At 41.8% G+C, this 22,290-nt stretch overlaps 1 protein-coding gene across 1 annotated transcript in view; it reads right to left on the reverse strand.

Annotated features, from left to right (window-relative positions):
• The window catches only part of Pdlim1 (PDZ and LIM domain 1), a 46,976-nt gene that overhangs the window by 18,995 nt on the left and 5,691 nt on the right, over window positions 1-22,290 (reverse strand). Inside the window, exons 2-4 of the mRNA XM_026394784.2 lie at window positions 12,420-12,571; window positions 10,558-10,642; window positions 5,886-6,085 (exon numbers count right to left, since the gene is read on the reverse strand). Of these exons, the coding sequence (XP_026250569.2) occupies window positions 5,886-6,085; window positions 10,558-10,642; window positions 12,420-12,571 (437 nt within the window). The remainder of the gene's footprint in view (window positions 1-5,885; window positions 6,086-10,557; window positions 10,643-12,419; window positions 12,572-22,290) is intronic.

The following is a 22,290-nucleotide window of genomic DNA, read 5'->3' on the forward strand; positions in this document are numbered from 1 at the left end:
AATTGGACTACCTAACAGGCACGGTCCCTAAGCCACATTACTTGTTGTTTAATTAAACAGAAGGGGGGAGATGCTGAGAGCCACAGCCGAGTCTGTATGGCCCCTGGCATTTTGCCAATAGTATTGATTGACAGGCAAGGCGTTAATATCCGCCTCTGCCGCTACTTTTGAGTTCTAGCGCTAATTTTGAGTTCTCGCGCTATTTTTAGTTCTCACGGGGATTCCCCGGGAGTTCCCATTGGTTGTCGAAGTGCAGGAGGAGGGTTTTCCCGGGGAGATATTTCCGGCTGGGGGTTGCTGGAGGAGCCTCGTGGCTTTTCGGGAGGATTCCCCAGGAGCGTGTGTGAGGTTTTTTCTTGCAGTAGAAAAAATAAAATTTGTTCCTGCTTTAGTGGCTCGTGATTTGTGCCCAGCCAGACTGCGGCAGGACTTGTACAAAACTACAGACAATCGGCCTTAACAGACAATCACAAAACGCCACCCTTCAGCAGCAGTCTCTTGTCCTTTCATTATTACGATTGACATCACTGGTTTGTGGCAATGTCTACTCTTTTGTTTCTGATTTTTGTTATTTCACTGTTCTCTTTTTTTTCATGCTCTAGCAAAGGTTTGCCCATTCTATGGGTTTCTGAAAAAAAGTCAATTCTCAGTTCTGTGTATTTTCTCTACTAAATCTCTTCTCTATTTCAGCTCTAATCTTTAATATTTTCTTCATTCCACTTGGGGTTTAATTTGTTCTTTTCTAGCTCCTTAAAGTGTAAAGTTAGGTTTTGGGTCTTCTGTTTTTTTAGTGTAGGCATTTACCACCATAAACGTCCCTCTTGCTACTGCTTTTAATGCCTCCCGTTAAGTTGGGGATTTTTTAATATTTATTTTTTAGTTGTAACTGGACACGATATCTCTATTTATTTTTATATGGTGCTAAGGATCAAACCCAGGGCCTCGCACATGCTAGATGAGCCCTCTACCACTGAGCCACAACCCTGGCCCCTCCATTAAGTTTTGATACGTTGTTTTTTGTTGTTGTTGTTCTCATTTGTCTCAAGATATTTTCCAGTTTCTCTTGTGATTCTTATGCTATTGGTTATTCGACTGTGTTCAATTTCTGCATATTTGTGATTTTTCTAGATTTATTTTTGCTATTGGTTTCTAGTTTCTCATTTCTTCCTTTGTGGCTGAAAAAGATGTTTGATTCTATTTCAGTCTTAAGTTTTTAAAGACTTATTTTGGCCTAACCAGTGGTCCATCATAGGAGAATCTTCCACATCCACCACAGAAGGGAGTAACTGTAAATGGCATTGTATTTTTAATGTCAGTGTCCATGTGTTCAATGCCAGAACAAAGAAATGCATTGATTTTTTTATGCTTATCTTGTATTCTGTATGTTTACTTTGGGATATTCCTGCTGAATCCATTTACTAGTTCTAAGAGTTGTAGGGGAAATTTCCTTGTATGGCAATCATGTCATATATAAACAGAGACAATTTTAAATAGTCTTCCTTTCTGATCTGTATGTCTTTTGTTTCCTTTTCTTGACTCATTACATTGACTCTAACTTACAGTTGTATGCTGAATAAGAGGGGTAAGCGCACATCCTTGCCCTGTTCTCCAGCTTTTGAGGAGACCAATCAACTTCTTACCATTAAGTAGGATCTCAAAGAGATATTTGCACAGCTATGCTCACAATGGCCAAGGGGTGACAGCAATCTAAATATCCATCAACAGATGAATGGATACACAAGAAGGAGATAAAAATTTAAATTTCCTTTAAAAAGAGGAAATCAGCCACAGTAGCCACATGGATGAAACTTGAGATCATTATGCTAAGTGAAATAATCCAGTCACAAGTAAAGACAAATACTGCATGTTTCCACTTATATGAGGTATCTAAAGTCATCGACTTCTTAGAAACAGAAAACAGAATGGTGGTTTCCAGGGGCCTGGGGGGAGGGAGGGAGGGAGGAGTCCTTCACTGGGTATACAGTTTCAGTTTTTGCAAGATGAGTAAGTTCTAGATATCCGCTGCACAATGTGCATGTCGTCAACACTGCTCTACTATACACTTAAAAAAAGGTTAAGATAGTAAATTGTATGTCATGTGGTTTTTACCATAAGAACAGAAAAAAAAAGGGATTTTTGATACTTATGAAAACCTGAACAAATCTCCAGAGAATTACACAGAAGAATAATAATAATTAAAAAAATCTCAGAAGGTTACATACTTTATGATTCCATTAATATAACATTCCTGAATAACAGAATTATAGAAATGAAGAGCAGATTGCCAGGGGTTGAGCAGGCTGTGGGGAGTGGAGGGAAGTGGGTGTGGCTACAAGAGGCAACAGGAGAAACCCTTGGGGAGATGGAAATATTCTATCTTTTCACTGTCAACATTCTGGTTTTGATACTATTGGGCTATAGTTTTCAAGATGTTATTATCCAGGAAACCGGGTAAAGGGCATAAGAGATCTCTTTGTATTGTTTCCTACAACTGCATTATGCATCTATAATAATCTCAGATGAAAAGTTTAATTAAAGAAATCTTTTCCCCAAGTGGTAGATGTTAAGTGCTAACTGGAAATGACGTTAAGAGTTCAGCATTATTTTTTTTTTTATGGTAGGTGTTGAGGAGGTAGGATCAAATACTCCTTCATATCTCACATCTTGAGAAATGAGAACCCTAGGTATGAGTTGTCCCAACCTGGTCATCCCAGTGTTTACAAAAAGAAAAAAAAAATGAAGTTCTGGGAAACCCCACGTGTTGAATTTTGGAAGGGAAACCTAGCCTGAATGCTCCCTGTGCATTCAATGGCCTAGATGTTGGTGTTGTGACTAGAAACTAGAGGAGTAATTTACAGGCACCAAGATGTGGAGGAGGAACGCCCAGACACCCAAGACAATTCTCTGGGCTACAGGCAAGGGTTATCTAGAGGGACAAAGAGCCACCTTGGTGCTGGAAGTCTCCTGCTCCAGCCCCACATGAGTCAGGGTTCATATAATCCCTGTGATATCATCTGAGTAGAGAACAACACATCCCTTTATTTCTACTCTGAGACCTGCTTAGAAATCTACCTCATGAATGTGGAGGGAGTAGTTGAGAAAACAATTTAGAAGAGCTAATATTGTGGGATTACTGAGTTAATTATGGGAGAGCAACCAATTATTCCATGAAGAGACACTCCACCCCCATTCCATCATCAGGAAGCTGATTAACTCTACTGGATACCCAAACTTACACCACAGTGCTGGAATAGAAAGAAGTCATAGTCATCACCAAACCTCCTCCATAACATTTACCTACCTGCTTCCACCCCTGGGGATCCCCTAGTACTCAGAAGTGCTGGGGATGAAGCTCCCGATGGGCAGTGAAATCAGTAATAAGTAGCTTTCACTGAGTTACTTACCTACCGGAAGCCAGACACCATGCTAAGTACTTTTTACACATTTCATTGCATTCTCTAAACAATCCGGTGTGAGGTAGCTAGTATGAGCTTACCTTAGAGATACCTTAGGGTCTCAGAGACCTAAGCCAGGCAGCTGAGAAGAGACAGAGCTAGCATTCAAGGCTTAGGCCTCTCTATCTACGAAGCCTTTGGGAAACATCTTAAAAATAATGAAACCCAGGCTCTGAATTACCAGATTTTGACCAGAGCCCCTAAAGGCAACTGAAAGAGGGCAGAGGGAAGGGCTAGCTGTCTACCAAACTGAGCTACCATACCTGGTACACCGTAGGCTAGGTGCTCAATAAGTGACTGTTAAGCTTAACTGCCTAGAGAAAATGGCTGCTGAGGACATCCCCTCAGCTATGTGTGGAGGAAGGAGGGGTGGCAGAGGAACCCCTAGCATGCCCTTCCAGTTGGCAATGCTGATGGTATTCTGGCCAGCTGTGCAAAGACCTACAAGACAGACAGCCACACACACACACCAGGATGCTTGGAAATGCATGGGACAAAGAAGCTCCAGGGAATGGGTGATGACCTCAGATGCAAACTATGTAGTGAGCCAATTCTGGAACCTCAGCGAATTTCACAGACTAAACAGTGGGAGCGAGCAAGCGCTTGGGACTTGTGCTGACTGAGCCGGCAAGGTTACCCTGTGGCTGCTGGGTTGGCAGAATCATTCTTTGCAGAGAATTTAGACCAGCAGGCAGAGATCCCTACCAGGGCAGCACTGCTGGGCCGATGTGGGCAGCTCCTTTGCCTTGAGCGGCTGGTATCATTTCTGGATTCAGCCTCAAAGAGTTGAGAATGGAGCAGAAGCTAAGCCTCCATTGCTGGGAAAATCTGCAAGGAGACTTTTGATAAAGTCTCAGAGGCTGCAGCAGCCAGAGAGGGTGACAGGAGGGGACAGTTTCAAACTTAATTGTTTCAGACGGTGGGTGGAGGGAGCAAGCAGGGAGCATGAGAGAAGAAGAAAGAAGACATTAATGAAGGAAAAATAGCCAAGGCCACACTGAAAATATTTTTTAGGCACATATTTCTCCCAGCACATAGCAGCTCTTTCAATTAAGGATGTGTCATTTCCTGGGTTATTAAATCCAGATCATGGAACATTCCACTCTGGGACAGTAAAAGGGGGTCACATTCTCAGCCTCCCCCAGCACCAAAGCAGTGGCATGTGGGAGGTACAGCCCTCCCTGTTTCCACCGCTCCTCACTATACTGATTAGAAGCTTTCCTTCAGGGTGTGTCCATAGAAAGCTGGGGAACACGGCATGGCAATCTTTCTCAGGTACCCCAAGTGTCCAGCGGTCACCCTGAAGGGCATCCTCAACTCAAGCAGGTAAGGCTTTGCTGCCATTATTCGCTTTTCCCCTTGGTTTGCACTTCGAGCTATACCCTTAGCTCTCTCCTCCTTCCTTTGGCATTTGAGTGGCACCTCCTAACCTATTCTAGCCCCTTTCCACCCACAGTGAACTGGTCCCATCTCTTACACTCCATCCTCACACCCAGTTCCTTTGCAATAGACTGCTGGTGTTCCCAGATGTATCCTCAGCGTTTGTAATGAAACAGACATGGGCCCTACTGCTGGGAAGATCCAGGAGACTGTAGACTCAAAGACAGCTGTCAAATGACCTGTGAAAGCAGGAGACAATCCCAAGCAGGATGCTTCCACAGTTCCTTCCACTTGCAGCCCCATCTCTTTCCTGGGTATATGTGCCTTTGCCCCCAAATCAAAACCTATTCCTGTGGACAAGTCAAGAATGGCATACCTTTAATCTTAGCTACTTCCGAGGAGGCTGTGGGAGGAGGATTGAAAGTTCAAGGCCAGCCTGGGAAACTTAGTTAAACCCTCTCTCAAAATAAAAATTTTAAAAAGGGCTGGAGGTGTAGCTCAGCGGTACGGTGGAAAGCTCACCTGGCATACCCAAGACCCAGGTTCAGTCACTAATACTAAAAAATAAAACATTCTGTAGACAACATTTATATCCTCAGACTTCTGTTCGTGCTTTCTGGCCCACTATTCCCACAGTGGGAAAATGCCAACACCGATTCCCACAACTGTGCATGCTATTTTCCCTTGCTCAGATCAGGTGGGGACACAAGCAGAAAGGACACTAGATTCTCTCAAGTAATTCCCCAGCTCAAAATACTGAGGAATTTCACAGCCAGGTGCAGGGCTAAGGACTTTGATCAGCAGGTGGTGATGATAAGCACAGCAATCAGGACAAGAATACAAACTGGTCTCAATGATGACAAGATTTGTTTGTCCAGACACACATTTTACTTGTTATTTATTTTTATAACGACTCTGCACAGCAGGAGGTACTTTTCCCTAGAGTAGTAGTTCAGCCTTCTCTCCCCTGTCCAGATGAACCTAGTGCTGGTGTAAAAAGCTTCTTCCAGGTCAGACCTGGAGAGGGATGAGAGCCTGGGGCCTACTTACGGTCTGCCATTCGTCTCCTCCCCGCTGGCTGCAGTCTTGGACTCCACAGCGTTGTTGAAGCTGGAGATGTTTTCAGAAGAGTAGAGGCCAGCTGGGTTGTTGTACTGGTTTTTGATGATCCTGGGGGCAGTGCTGGAAGCAGGTGAGGCAGTAAAGGGCACAGCACTTCGGTTGTGGGCACTTCCTATGTGCGGGACCTCCTGTGAGCAAGGAGCAGAGGCAAAATCAAGGTGGGTGTCCAAAATGCACTCCTTAATGGGCAGTGCAAGGTGAGAGCCGGGGAGAGGTGTCAGCTGAGCCACAAGGGCCCTGGTTCAAACTTTAGCTGAAGAACTCTGACAGACCCACTGAGATGCTTAGGCATTGACTGAGGAAGAGGCCCAGATGGGCACCTGTCCCAATTCACACCCTCTGAATCAACTCTGCTTTCTGATTCTTCTCTGGGGCCCAGCAAAACCTGACTTCTGGGTACCTCTGAGGAGGACACCTCTTTGATGCTTTGGGCTGTCAGGATCCAAATCAGAGCTGAAGTACCTTTTAAGGGCACATTCCAGAAGGATTAAGGAATCAAGAAGAGAGGAACATGCAGTGGCTAAGGTCAGTAATTTAGGAGATGACAGAAGGTAGAGGTCAAATCCCCAGCACTGAAGAGGCACCATCAGCAAAATAAGCAAGTGATAGAGCCACAGGGGAAGCGGACTAGGCAGGATAGTCTCAGCCCCACAAAAGAGGGCAAAGGGGAGTAGGAACTTTTGTTCCTTGTTGGAGAAAGACAGGCTAAGGAGACAGAAGTTTAAGGGCTACCTGTTACAGGGGCGGTACCTGGTACCTGGCAGAGCTGCAGAAAGAACGGTGAGTTCCTGGTGTTCTCATTCCCTTCTCTTTGTAATTTGAGAATGCACCCTCCACCCCCACTACAGCACTGCAGGAAGTCCCCGCTGGGGTGGGAGGAGGCTAATTACAACTACAACCTATAGAGCTTCTTTAGAAACACCCCAAACCACTTTTTAAACTAATGTTCCTTTAAAAAAAAAAAAATACAGGTTTTCTGATAACTCAGTTAGAAAGGTCCTTTCTACCCAAATGTTCTGGGTCAACCCAATGCATGTTCTGTGGAGCCTGCTAAACTGAACTGTGCCCGTATTTTCTGAGTTCCTAAGAAAATCTTCCTGATCTCTGATCTCTTTCTTAAAACACCCAATCCTAGAACAGCAGCTATCAAAAGATCTCCCAACCCTCTGTAGCTTTGCCTTCCATATTCCCTAACCACTGCCCCCACATCCTCTTTTGTAAATCTTCAGTGTTGGAGCTGGGAATCAGGCTCTGGATTCCATCCCCAGCACTGTCCCCACCCCACTCCAAAAAAAATGTGTTCAATATTTTCTTAGAAAACATTACACATAAAAACTAACAGCTTGCCAGTAGTGGTAGCACATGCCTGTAATCCCAGAGACTCAGAAGATTGAGGCAGGAGGATCTCAAGTTTAAGGCCAGCCTCAGCAACTTAGTGAAACATTGTCTCAAAAATGAAAAAATTTAAAAAGAATGGAGGCCATTTTCTGCTCTGAAAATGAGCCACGCCAGGGTTCTACCAATTGACGCTGCCACTAAATACTGAATAAAGAAAGCCCACCGGAAAAAAAAAAAGAAAAAGAAAAAGAAAAAGGAATGGAGATGTAGGTCAGTGGTAAAACAGTCCTACATCTCCAGTCCCCAGTCCCCATCTGCCAATACCATCCGACCCCCACCAAAATCTAACAGCTTCATTCATTGTGTATCTAATTTAAAATGCAAGACAACATAAAAATATTTTATGATTAAAATTCCTTTTTCACTATTCAGATGGTCAGAACTCATATGAGATTTTACTGTGTAAATTAAGTTCACCTTGTCCATATCAGACAAAAGCTAAGTCTGCAAAGATAATCACAAGTAGAGACAAACAAGTTAAGGAAAAAAATTCAGCAGTAATCAAGGGATGGTTAAGTAATTTTATGGCACAACTACTCAAAGGAATCACATGAAGTCATTAAAACTGGTTGTGGAGACAGCAACAGATGAGCGGCCTGGGACTCTCGCCCACCTGGACTACAGCAGTGTAGACAGATGCATGACCGCATCCAGCATGTCATCCTTCCTCCTCTGTCTCACAGCAACCCCTGGGAGCAGCGCAGGATACTGAGCACCAGAGAAAACCCTGTCTTGGCTCAATGTTTTGCAGCCACTTCATACTGGCTGATGGGCAAGTTACACCTCTCTGAGACCATTTCTCATCTTTAAAATGACAACAAAGCCCTCACAAGGACTTGGTGCCACATATTAGCGTATCAGGCACAGTGCCTGGCACATGGCACGTGTCCAACCAGGGTCCCGTTCCCTTCTCCTCACATAAAAATGTATTTCCAATTAGAATGGAAGTTGTGGAAACTTCAGGTTGGAAATTCTGACTTTTGCTTTATAAAGAATCTTTGAAGAATGTATCTGGTTTGTACATAAAAGGAATATCTCTACCCCCATGTGAATACTGGTCTTTCCAGAAGACAGGCGGATTTAGGGCTTGCCTTTTGGAAGGGATGATGTAATTGTTTGGGCTTTGTATTTATCAGTCTCCAAGGAAACTCAATAATGAGGAAATACAAACTAGGTGTGTAACTATGCTGACCTCAGATAAGCTGGGGTGTTGGTTGGCTTTACATGAACTAACAGATCTCTGTATTGTAGATGAACTCTGCTCCTACTCATTTATTCTTTAGCTCAGCATGGCTAGAGTGGAAGATTTTGGAAAAATGAGAGGTGGGAAGTTTTTTTGTACAAATAAAGAATTACTGGAATCACAGGAAAATATACTCGAGTTAGATACTTAAATAGTTTAGAACTTTTTGTTAATTTGAAGAGAATTACCCTCCAAATATTAATATAAATAACCAGATCATATGTTTAAGTTCAAGTACAATTCAAATAAAGAGTTTAACTGAAATGTAAATGATTATTTATGTTAAAGCTAGGATTTCAGATATATCAAATCAAAACAAAATTATTCCTTACATGTTATAAAAATATCTGAAACTTAACATATTAAAATTTAACATTTATATTAAATTTAATGAAGTGGCTGAGAAATTAACTGTGGCATGTTTTAAATTAGTTTATACAACAGCCAGTTTATAGACTGTCATTTATGAGGTTTCTTAACAGGGCTTGAATAGAATAATATGTGTATGTGGAAGTTTTGAAATGGGAGAAGCAAAATGATCCTTAAAGTAATGGGATTTTTTAAGTATGATTTTTATTCTATGAATGGAAAAAAATTTTAATGTTTCTGAAATTTTAATGAGAGCCATTTGGGGAAATACAACACACATTCAACCATTCAACTTACACACAATAATGTACCATGTGAGTTCAATTTCGTACAATTTTTGTTTTATGTATCAAAGATAGCTAGCTGCATGTTATCCTTTGATGATATGTCCATTTGCCATAAAAACCAGTGAGCTGTGTATGGTGGTGCACGCCTATAATACCAGCTACTTGGAAGGTGCAAGCCAGTGGATCACAAGTACAAGGCCACCTTCAGAAGCTCAGTGAGATGCTGTCTCAATATAAAAAATAAAAAAGGCTAGAGATATAGCTTAGTGGTAGAACACACCAGGGTTTAATCACTAGTTACCAAAAAAATTTTAAAAGTAAGAAAATTTTAAAAAACTAACTAGTGTCCCAAACTTAGAAAAAAAAATGAAATTTCAAATCTCAAACTGGGGTTAAATGTGTAATAATCACAACCCCTTCTAACATTTACAAATGTTATTATCAACTTACTTATTCACTTATCACTAATTATTCATTTACTTGATAGACATATATTTTGTTACAAATACCATGTTAGAGTAAGAAATTTTATAAAGATACTCTAAACATTCTTCTATTTGATTGCCTTACTTCAAAGTAGAGTACCCATTCATTATGGATAATTTAGAATATGCAAATAAGGAAGAAATAAAATCACCTACAAACTAACTGCTGAGAGACTGATCTACTAACAATGGGATCTCAGGACAACCTACAGCCCTAAGAAATTCTATTTGCCTGTCAAATTGTGCAGTGATTTCCTATTTCATTTTTCAATAATAACTGCAACTTTGTTTTAGTAATTTTAAAGTCTCACTAGAAGTTATACTGTAAGGGAAAATAGAGATCTCCACCCCAGGATTCACAGGAGGATACAGGGCAGAGAAGCAGGGTTTACTATACAATTCTCCGTTCCTTCTTCCAGGTTCTGCCTCAGGACCTAAACTTACTTTCATCCTTAGGCTGATCTGTTGGTTATCTGAAATCCTTAATGAGCTGAGTGACCACCTTGACTTTACTTCGAGGTGGTCCTGCCCTACCCACAGGAAGGCTCCACCATTTCCCTAATCACTCTCCTACCCCTGGCTTCCAGCTCAGGCTGAGGTCCCTGCCCTGGGGGTTTCCAGCCCTTTCCTCCCACAGTTCCTTTACGGGAAGAAGTGGACAAGAGCCAGATCCCAGCAGTGACAGTGGAGAGCTCTCCAGGCCATTCTATCCCCAGGCCCCAAGGGCAGGGGAAAAAAAAATGGAATATGCTGATAATCTTCAAAAGCCGGAAAGTGGCTGGTATCAAGAGGAACAGCAAAAATGAGCAAGAACTTACTTGGGGTTCAGAAGCTAGATTCATCTTGTAGGGATGGCGTTTCCCTTCCTCAGTCACTAGAGGAGACCAGACTTTATGTTCCGATCTGCAACAGATGAACAAAACTGTCATTTCATCCATGCTGAGTAAATAACAGTCTGCCCTCCACATCCGTGGGTCCCTCATTCTCACACTGAATCAACTCCACATAGACAGTAAATGAAAAAATCAAATTGCATTTGGACTGAATATGTAGACCTTTTCTTTTGTGATTTTTCCCTAAATAATAAGGTATAACAACTATTCACATAGTATTTACATTGTATTAGGTGTAATCAATAATCTAGAGTTGATTTAAAGTAGATGATTGTACGGGTTATATACACATACTATATAACATAATAGACTTGAGCATCCATAGATTTTGGTATTTCCAGGGGTCTTTGAACCAATTCCCCATGGACACTGAGGGAACACTATATGCTAAAAACAGATTAGAAAACCTCCCACCCCACCTGAACTTGTACCCTCTGACTTCTCATCCTGACATTAGCCCACCCTCTATTTGTTACCCCGTGATTTTCTAAAATCCCTAATCTGATGGCTAATCCCCATGTAAGGCCCTGAGCAACTTCCCAAGCTGCCCTGATTTCTTCCAGCCTCAGCCGCCCTCACTACACTCTGTGTAGCTGAACACCAGTCATGAGGCTCCATGTTCCTACGTATGCCTTATGCTACCCATCTCCGCTCAGGACAGAACAGGCTTCTCCTCTATCTTGACACAGTGTTCCTGGCCCAGACCAAAGCACCAACTTATTCATGAAGCTTGTCTGGCCTCAATCAAAGCAATGCCTTCCTTTTTTGAGCTTGCAAAGGATTTTCTTCCTAGCAAACACACAGCAGCAATCTTAGCCTAGTCTCGGTTTTCATTAGTGTGGGGTTTTTCCCTCTCTTGCAGGTAGAGAACGTTTATACTTATGTCACAGTACCTAGCACAGTGCCAGGCACACCCAAGTCGTGCTTATTCAGTTTGTTGGTAAATGAATCAAAAATCAAAAACGAATCAAGGGATGCACAGGTGGCTTGAGTGAAAGCTTGAAGGATATTTGAACTTAGAAATGAGGTAAATGTACTCTTGTGGGGGTCATGATAAAATAGTACACCTCCCACAAGGTAGGACTCTGAAGTATACAAAACACTTTTGACACACTTGCCTGTTTGGTCTTCCTGCCAATCCTGTGGCCCAAGGTAGAAGAAAGCAATAAAGATACTTTACAGATGAGAACTTGATGGAGAGCTCTGGAACTATGGTTAGTGAGACATTAATGGGTAGGTCACAGATCAAAAGGGAGAATCTGAACTGGATCCAACAGGAAATAGCCATTGAAGGTTGTCAGATTGCTCCTGAAATCTTACCTTTGTAGGAGCCCTTCTAAGACTAAATGGAAGAAGAATGGAAATTCTACACTAATTACAGCTCCCAAGGAGCTCTCCTTGTTCATGGGTTCAGCCCCAGCTGTCCTTTCTTCACGTGCACTGAAAGTTTTGCTCAGCACTTTGTCTAAGGTGATGAAGTCCTTCTGCTGTGGTAACCTCCTGGTGCAAAACCCACTGCTCAGTATAGGGAGGTGGCAGCAACACCCTAAATGGATTCTCAATGGTCCCCGGGGGGGGGGCGGGGGGGGGAATCTTCATTTCATTACACCTAACAATATTGAACTGATTGTATTTATTCAGAAGTTGTTTGGATCAGGTGAAAATGCAGCCATCTTAGAGAAAGAAGCCCATGCTAGGAGAAGCAGCACTGTAAAAACGAGAGGGAAATGCGTAACCTGAAATTCCCATTCTACAGACCCTTTGAACAAATGTGTCCCCGGCCTCACCTGGCTACCGTGAGCGTCATATTGTCTGTGCAGCCCTTGATTTTGTTCTGAGCTTCCAGGTGCGTCATATTGCTAGTATTTTCCCCATCGATGGCTGTAATCACGTCTCCGATACATAAATTAGCTAGAGCAGCCTTGCTTCCAGGAGTGACCTGGCAACGAAAGGGAGGACAGGCTAGTTACTATTTGTCTCCAGGGAGACCTCTGAGTAAGTGACCACCAAGTTACATATTCATTGATATGGATCAAAGCATTTAAAAATGAAAAGACACCTGACACCACAAGTAATATTTTATATTTATACAATGTTATCATTTACAGATTCGTTTTCTATATAGATCCTAACAATGACCTGTGAGAAAGGAATACCAATATCAGTCCTTCATTCCAGAGACCTGGAAACTGAGGCTTAGAAAGATCTGTGACCTATGCAGGATCACCCAACTAGTATATTACTATATTACTAGTCATCCAACTAGTCTAAATTACAGACCCAATGAACCAGACCCAGTGTTCTTCCCACTGAACCTTGTTACTTCCTTAAAGTCAGTCACCAATTAGGGTTTTAAAAACACACGGACACAGTTAGAGAACATTATGTACAGTAACTTCTTATTTCTATAAAAATCGTACTATATGTTAACACATGCCTGGATGAAAACTTGATACTGCAACTTTCACAGTTGTACATTTCCATATATATTTGTCTTTTTACAATGAGTTTGAATTATGTTTGTAATTTAAAAAAATAAGAATGATTTTTTAACTATAGTAGTGTGGGTTTATTTCCCTCCCATTCAAGAAATTACCTATGATCAGGGTCCTTCTGGATAGGTGGATGGTTTTCTGCAAGATGATGATTCTAAACCAGTGGTTCCTAGTTTATAGACCACCAACACTTGAGGGGAGCCAGTCAATGACTGCAATAGGTACTCAAATCCATATGCCTATTGAGCATTACATGTGGACTGAATAAACATCACATGTCCCACAGACGTAAACTAGTTTTCAAGTGAATACAGATGCTGTCATGATGGATGAAGTGCAAACTCATTTTGAGTAGTACTAATGCTACAACTTTCCATTATTGGGCATTAGGTATTTTCTAAACTAAGATACAAGAAGAATGTTAACTATCATCACTCCAGAGTCAGCCCATGACTTTTTTTTTTTTTTAACATCAAAAGACCTTCCTGGATAGGAATCCACGCCCCCGCCCCAAGCAGGGCACTGCTAACATCCCCAGACTTTCAGTGCCAACAGCTGTGGCTCTGCCACCCCTTGAAGAAGACTGTTGGCTCCTGAGGATTAAGGGAGAAGATCTTGTAAAGATCTGTGAACACAGATGTTTCCATAAGATTCAACCACAGCGAAGAGGTCCTCCCAGGCAGCAAGACAGGACACAGGCCCTAAATCTCAGCGTTTGCCTTAGTTTTCTGCAGTCAATCAGCCCTCACCAAACTGAAAATGCTACCCTTATGGAGTACACCTGGTAGGTGCCACTGCCACAGCCCACTCCCTCCTAAGCATCCTGGCCCCCCAAAATGAGGGGTAGTGAGTTGATCCTAGAGTTCCCTTCCGGCTTGAATGTGCTAGGACTTTATCAGGCAAAACCCTACTGGAATGTGGCAGGATGTGGACAACACTGCAGAAATCTTGACCTCCTAACCTTCCTCTCTGGCTTTCCCATCATCTGTTTACCAGAGCTCTGCTCTCTGGAAAAATGAAAGCCCATGATCCAGGGTTCAGATCTTACCGGGCAGCCACTGGCCAAGACGTTCTACGTGGACAAGCGCAGGCTACTCGTTTCCGTCAACATTGGGCCGTTGAACTTGAGTCACCCGGAGCAGCCAGTAAACAAAGTCCTCTCATTTTCTGATCCCTCTTCCTGGGAAGGCTGAGCTGGTATGACTTCATGAATATTCCACATTTTCTAATGGGCAATGTGGGCTCATTTTTTCAACAGCCCAACCTCAATATCACTTTATTTAGGATCATCAATAGTTGTGGACTAGAAAACCCCATCCCCAAGGAGAGCCCCCAGAATCAACAAGCATAATGCCCGATCAAACTCATTTATCACAACTAAATCTAGCAGCATTGAAGAGCAATTTCTAAGAATAAAATGCAAAATCTTTACTGAGGTCCCTAAAGCAACCCTCCCCACTCTCATGCCCCTTGCCCACAAAGCTACAGGTCACCACAGGGACCTTCCTGAGTTCTTCTGTCTCAGGACCTTAACACATTTGCTCTGCCTGACTTCTCACCCTTTAAGTCTCAGCTTAAATGTCCCTTCTCAGAGAGTCTTTCCTGACCTCTAATCTACACTAAATCCCTCACCATTCACTTAATAACACTCCATTTTTTGGGGCATCTGTCACATTATTTTTGCAAATCTGTTATGTAGATTTATTTGCTTAATGCCTTGTCTCCTTACCTACGAAACAGAAAGGTATGTGAGGGCAGAATTTGGTCTACCTTCTGTATCATGGTATCCCCAGCTTTGGCACAGTGACTGGCACAGAGTAAGTGCTCAACAAATATTTATCTAATGTATCTAGTGTTGAAGACGTAATCAGCCTATTTCATTTTGTCCACAAAATGAATATTTCAAAATAATAATCAGAAATATCTTTATTTCAAAAATCAAATAATCATCTCCCTCAATATTGCTATCCTGGAATAGATCCACTTACAAAACTCAAATAATGAGACTTGGGAGAAGGGGAACAGATAATTGAGAAGATAAAACATACATTTCTTTTTTACTTTCTGATCTTCAATTGTTAAGAAGTCTGGACTTTTTAGCATTTGGTCCTAACGGTCTTATGGGAGTGGCATTTCTGCTGAGAACATCCCAACAGGTTCTGGACAAGCCAGAACCAGTCTTATGAGCCCTGAATCTGAGTAATCATTTCAGTTTGATTTCTTTTTCTTTTTTTTTTTTAATCAAACTAGTAAGAAGCCAAAAGAAATCTTGGAAAATTACATGACAATATCATCAGACGGTCAGATGGGACTCCGATGTAATCACCCCCAAACAAATTAAGGTCACATTCTTTCATGAGTTATATACTTTGGGGGGGGGGAACACTATATTAAAACAAGTTCCAGAACTTGTCTTTTACAGAACCTTCCCATATCCAATCTTCTATTGGAGATAATAATAATGATAAGCTTACCACAAACATTAGATAACTTTATAGGTGACAAAGGCATGACTGCTTCAAGTTGAAACCAGATGCCTTCACTCCAAATTCCATTCTTTACTGCTTTAGCAGAATGACGCAAGCAGAGACTCCAAACACAAATGTCAGAGCCAAAGAGAAATCCTGAAGTAAGAAGATTCTTGTGCCTTCTTCACAAGAAACTGGAGTATCACAAACCCCAGCTGTGGCGAGTGACTCCCTGGCATAGGACATTAAGCTGGGGTCCAGGAACCCCACCCTCATAAAATACACAAATAACATGGCACTGCAGAGAGCTGCAGGAGAGAAGGCCCGTCATCGTTGGCTAGCTCCAGCCTGGACCAGTGGATCCTTGCCGCACACTGACTCTCCATCACCATAATCATAACAGTGGCCATCAGTTAATGAGTGTTTATTATGCAGACCGTCCAAGCATTCAGCAAGGGTTAACTTACAATGCTCCCCTGATGCTATCAGGCAGGCGGTATTATTTGTATCATCACAGATGAGGAAATGGAGGGGCAGGTTAAGCAGTTTGCCTGAGGTGAGTCAGCTGGGGCAGGCCACAGCAGGCTTCAGGGTCCACTACCCCACACTGTCCATCCTAATTTCCCCTGGCTGCCCAACGCCATCCAACCAGCTCATAATGGTGTCAGCTTCAACTCTGAAAAAAGAAATCCTATACTCCCTTCCAAAGAAACAGTCTCATTAGTTCAAAGGACCTCCCCCAAACCCCTTCATCAGCTCTCTTCCCCAAAGGCCACACAACTAGATCACAGGATTCTCACTGCACGAGACTAAATGGGTTTAGGTGAAACAATTCCCACTAAGGAACAATCTGCTGTTTTCCAAAGTATCCCACCCTACCCACCCCCACTGTTGGCCCTCGCCTTTGCAGCCAGGCCCACCCTGGGCAGACGCTGCTTGCTTGGAAATCTGTACACCCCTCTATACTATGAGTTCATGATGTGTCTTCAAAACCTGTGAGCTAATGCCGGGGTCCTGACGGCATAAGAAAGCTTTCAAAGACGTTGATTTCACTTCTAAATGGTGCAGAATGGGTCTATGATATAGCTTTCTTCAACGCACCTCTAACTTATTAATGTTGGTAGATTTCATAAATTTAAATGATATTGCTATTATACACAACTGGATGAATACCTACTAATCTTGACAAAGAAGATAAACACCCCTCCTCAGTGATGTCATATTTCTATTTCCTCCATCTTCTGTTCTCTCCTCTCTTTCATTCATTCGCTCATCAGACATGCTTTTGTATGTTCTGAAAGAACAGCAGAGCCTGTTGGTTAGGATGCAGCTTCTGGAGGATGCAGCTTGTAAACTAAGCCAAGGTTCCCTGGGCAGGTCATCTTACTTCTTTGTGCCTTGCTCTTCTCATCTAAGCCACAGGGATGAAAACAGTTCTGAAGGCCGTTGTGAGGAACAGGACAACTCAGACAGACCACCTGCCCAGAGCTCTAGAAACACAAGCTATTGTTTATAGATTCCAGGAGCCACCCAAGACACTGGAATACAGCCATGAAAAGGACAGAGTCTGCAATCAAGGAGCTCACAATCTTCTGGGGGAGACAGGCATATGACATACATGGTACCAGAAGCAACAAGGCGATGGGACGCTAATGGTGGAATCAGAGAAGACTCCCTGGAAGAGGTGCTGCTTAAAACTGCAAAACCACAAGTGGGGGCAGGAAAGAGCATGCCAGGAACAGCATGTGGACCGATACGGGGGAAACACAGGAAGCAAAGGGAGAGGAAGGGGATGAGGCTGGAGATGTAAACTCAGATCAGGCTGCTGGAGCCTGTTCTTTGCACGCTAAGAAGACTGGGAACTCTTGGGCAGGGGGGTGGGGGTGTGGCCAACAAAGGACTTTAAACATAGCATCTGACATGCCCACTTACTGCAAAGAAACAATCACTGAGCCTTAGTTCAGACTGCTGAGACGAAGGTGGCTGCATGTGACAAATATTCTCTAATGACAGTTCAAAATGCACCAGTTCAAGGGTCACGCAGCCTTTAGTGACTGAGGCCAGGCATTTCCTCAGAGGACATTTCAGACCGTAGTCCTACCTAAAACCCCTGTTCTATGAACAATTACATAGAATTCCTTTTCTCTAGGCTCAGGATTGAAAGCTGGAAGTGCATGAAATGAATCCAGCCCACAATCGTGGTTTTGGCTTTAATTTAAATTACTTACTAATATTTATATATAGGTAAATTTCACACAAACCTGTAGGTTCTGAGCCTTTTGGGAAAAATCAGAAAATCTGGCAATTCTGGGCTTAGATTCCCATATGGCAACAGTCACATTAACTGAGGAGCCTCTGCCCCTCTAGATGAGGCACACACTCTCCGCTTAGCCACAAGCCACACTATGCTCTACTACCCAAAACAGAAACCAGCTACCAGCTGCCATTTATTGTCATTCTTGTAGCTACTAATTTTCTTACTGCCTCACCCTCTAGTCAAAACTCATTTATGTTGCTTCCTGACCCCTACATACAAATTAGTTTGGGAACACAGGCTCAGTTAAAAGTCATATAAAGTTATATAAAGTTATATAAAGCACAATTATGTGTACACTTTATAACTAACGGGAGACAGCATATGTTAAGTACTCAGAAGACCCTTAGTTCAATCCCAGCACAAAAAAGAAACTTTTTCCCCCAACTTAACTATCAAAAGCACCCAGTTTTTGTTTGTTTTGTTTTCTCAAAAGTATTCTTCTGGCCTGGTTGATAAATCATGTTGCTTGTTGCCTTGTTGATAGATATGAGATTTTTAACCAAATATTTGTCAAACAGTTTAAACGTTCTGATACTAAGCTTTTTTCCCCATCTCCCTGAGGGGGAAGAAAAAAAAAAAGCACTGTATAGTCCAAAAGTTCTGACTTCTACCTGTGGTCAGGAAAACAGATCAATTTCCTGAGTGTTCATGAAAAACTGTTAACCTTGCCCCTTGAAGCTGGCATGTGACCTTAGAAATCGACCCAGCTGAGCAAGAACTCGGGAGAACTGTGACATTTGCAAGAATGAAGCAATGTTCCCAAACAGGATGGCCATCAGATCCCCCAAAAGGGAGGAGCTTAAAGGTCTAGATAGCATTCCACCCCACTCAGATCTACTGAGTCTCTATACAGAAGGGCCTGAGGGGAATATATTGATATATATTTAACCTTTATAACATTGACATTATATATATTATATACATTATACAGTCAAATATATAATCAATAAATTAAAATGTGTGTGTATATATGTGTGTGTATTTTTGTGTGTGTGTGCTGGGAATTGAGTCCAGGGTCCCATGCCTGCTAAGCTCATGCTCTACCACTGAACTATATACGCAGCCCTAACCTGTATTTTTAAGGCTTCCCAGAGAGTCTAATGCTCACCAGGTTTAGAAACATCAAGAGATATGTTGAATAGCATTTCCTCCTAAAAATTCTCACTGAAGTTAAGCTACAGGTAGACCAAAAAAAAAAAAAAAAAAAAAATTTAGAACCTAAAATCTCAGCTCCTCCAAAAACCAACTTAGGGGTTTATGCTCACACTTTAAAGTACACAGAAAGTTATACCCCTATAATCCTGGCTACTCTGGAGGCTCAGGCAGGAGAATCGCAAATTGGAGGCCAGTCTGGGCAGCTTAGCGAGACTCCATTTCAAAATAAAATAAAAAGGGCTGGAGATGAAGCTCCAGTGATAAAGTGGCCCTGGGTTCAATCCCCATAACTAGAGGGGAAAAAAAGGGGGTGGGGAGGGGAAAAAAGGGATGTTCATTAAAATAATATTTCTCTATATCTTACCAAAACATAGTTAAGAAAAAGAAAATCCCTAGGATGTTGGACATCCTCCCTGAAGGTGCCATGCAAACGGAGCACCGTAGAAGCACTTTCAATCCAGATGTCTAAACAACCCAACATGGTTCCCATTTGCTTTGGCCAGAAAACTCACAGCTACATGTACTGTGCAATTACAGAAACCAACTGATTTAAAGTTCCTGGCAAACTTGTCTTTCCTCTTCCATGTTCCAATCTTTTATTAAGTTATATGTGTGTTCTTGTGTTTTGGATATTATAAATATATGTTTTTACTGTTATAAATCACCTCAAATTCATACAGCAAATAGGGGAGAAAGATGACATAAATAATGATAGTTACAATTCAGCATTACACAAACACACCTGGGATAAAGAAATGTGAAATTCAAGTTCAATCTCAATGCCATGAGCCTTTAGGCACAGCCACCTGTTGGATCTAATGATTGTGTCAAAGTATTTAGATATAAATTTAACATATTCTAACCTGGGAGATAATGTAGGACCAAGCCCTGGGGTATAGAATTTTAGAGTAGAACTTGAAACTCTCTTCCCATAGACTTTTCTGACTTTCTGGGCCCAGTCTGTGGCCAAGACTTTGAAGCCACATTATAGCCAAAGAAGTTGCAGGAGCTATATAGATTGATCTGAAAACAAGATTGTTTCAAAATGCTCTCCATTAGTCTATCACCATTTTCTCAAGGACTTGAGGCAACTGAGTAGGAGAGGTGCTTTCTGATGAGCTGGGCCTTACATCTAGTTGCACCTCAGAGTGCAAAGCGAAGCTGTTCCTGCTCATTGGTAGCAGTTCAAAGACACCGTGCTTTCCGTCTCCAAGACCAGCCAGCACTTCTTAAATAGAAGTAGAAAATAGCAAGCAGCAAAAGAGAATACCCTAATTTTTCAAGAAATTATTGAGTTCTTCCAAAGTCTTCCAACAGTCCCTAAGAATTCCACATATTTTGAAATGGCTCTAACAACCACTACCATAACACTCACTAAACCTTGAGCAAATTACTCTCAGTTTCTTCCCTGATCAAATGAACTTCATAAAGGTATCGATCTCATTAGGCTCCTGGAAGGGTTAAATGCAATGACATTTGTAAAGAGTTTAGAACAATGACTGACACATGATAGGCACTGAGTACATAGTAGCTACCATTAAATTTTCTTTATCAGTACACCGTATCCTGACACCTTCTACATGTTAGCCATAGTGCTAGTCTCTCTCAATACATCATCTTAATCTTCACTAAAACCTCTGAAGACAAGTCCTATGATACTCATTTACAAATGAGGACAGTTTTCAGGAGCTAACCTGCCCAAGGACACCCAAGAAAATGAAATAGACAAGGTTTTGAACCAACCACATTCAGCTGAAACCCAAAGTGCATTTCCCTGAACATCAAGATGCCTTTAAGATTTATTGTAGTAAAAATAAGACAAAAAGCACAAAACAATGAAGTCTAAATAATTCACTATGACATGGCAATCTGGCTTTAAATCGATGATTTAAATGTTTAAATGCACGCAATCGATGTATATGAAAAAGAGAGCTGGGAAATTTTGCAGCAGCGGTTAACAGTCCCCTAGGGCATAAGAGTGGGGGAGGCCTATGCCTTCTGCTTTCTGTTCTATATTATGAGATCTTTTATTAACAAGCACAACTAGAGTTTCTACAGGAACCTTTTGAAATATAACATAAGTACAGACAAGGACATAAGTTGTAATCATACAAGTGAGTGAATTTTCAAAGAGAGCACATCCATGGAAATAGAACCAAAGAAACAGGTCTCCTAGCAAAGATATGCCCTGATCCTGACTCCTAATACTGTAGGTTAATTTTGCCCAATTAACTTGCTCTAACTTGAATCACACAGTGTTTATTCTTTTGTCTGTCATCCTTTTTTAACATCCTGTGTGTGCATCACATATTCATGACATTGTGCACAGCTGAAATTCCTTAATGCCCATTATTGTGGTGTTTTACATAATTATACCACTTATTTATCCATTTTGCTGTTGTCAGACATTTGAATTTGTTTCAAATCATAAATAGTGCTGCTTGGAAAATTATCAAACATGTCCTTTGGTGTGTTCATGTGGAACCACTTCTATTGAGCTTTTAACTAGGAGAATTGCTGGTTTATAGAGTATGGGTATGCTCAGTTCTAGAAGCAGGAGTATTTTTTATTGTTTTAAAGAAACAGATGCAAATAGTTACAGCAGTGTCCAAATTTAATCTATCTTTATGCATTCTGGAGAACTTTATCCAACATGTGTCATATTTATGGCCATGTTATCTTCTGTGTCTTATTTGATTTGATATGATACAGACTAATTATATTGGAAAACATTAGTCCCCATGTCATTGGTCAGAAACTCGCCTCCTAAGAGACCACTGTGTTCTTCAGAAAATTGTTTCTCCTGTTTATGGTAGTACCAAGGGGGCAATGTGCTATACACGGGAAAGCACACCACAGACCTTGATAATAAAAGAGCATTCCGGCTCACCCACAAAGAAGCTATTAACAATATCAACAATCATGAGGAGTGACTGTAAAGGAATGATATTTTTTGTGTTAGGTTTCCCCGGACATACTGCATTTTGAACTTGACATGGCTGCCACAGGTGGATCTGTTCACTACCTGGTCATATTCATTTGCCACAAAAATTGCCTCCAAATCTCTCCTAACTACCCAAACAGGACCTTCTCTAACCAGTCCTTCAATATCTCTGCTCTTCTGTTCTCCACTACTCAGATGAGCTTGAAATCTCAGAATTAATGTAAATTCTCCCAGGTGGGACCATGACTTCTGGCTTTTTAGGAGGGGCAGGGAGTGGAG

Source organism: Urocitellus parryii, chromosome 5, assembly GCF_045843805.1.
Source record: "Urocitellus parryii isolate mUroPar1 chromosome 5, mUroPar1.hap1, whole genome shotgun sequence".
Taxonomy (NCBI): domain Eukaryota; kingdom Metazoa; phylum Chordata; class Mammalia; order Rodentia; family Sciuridae; genus Urocitellus; species Urocitellus parryii.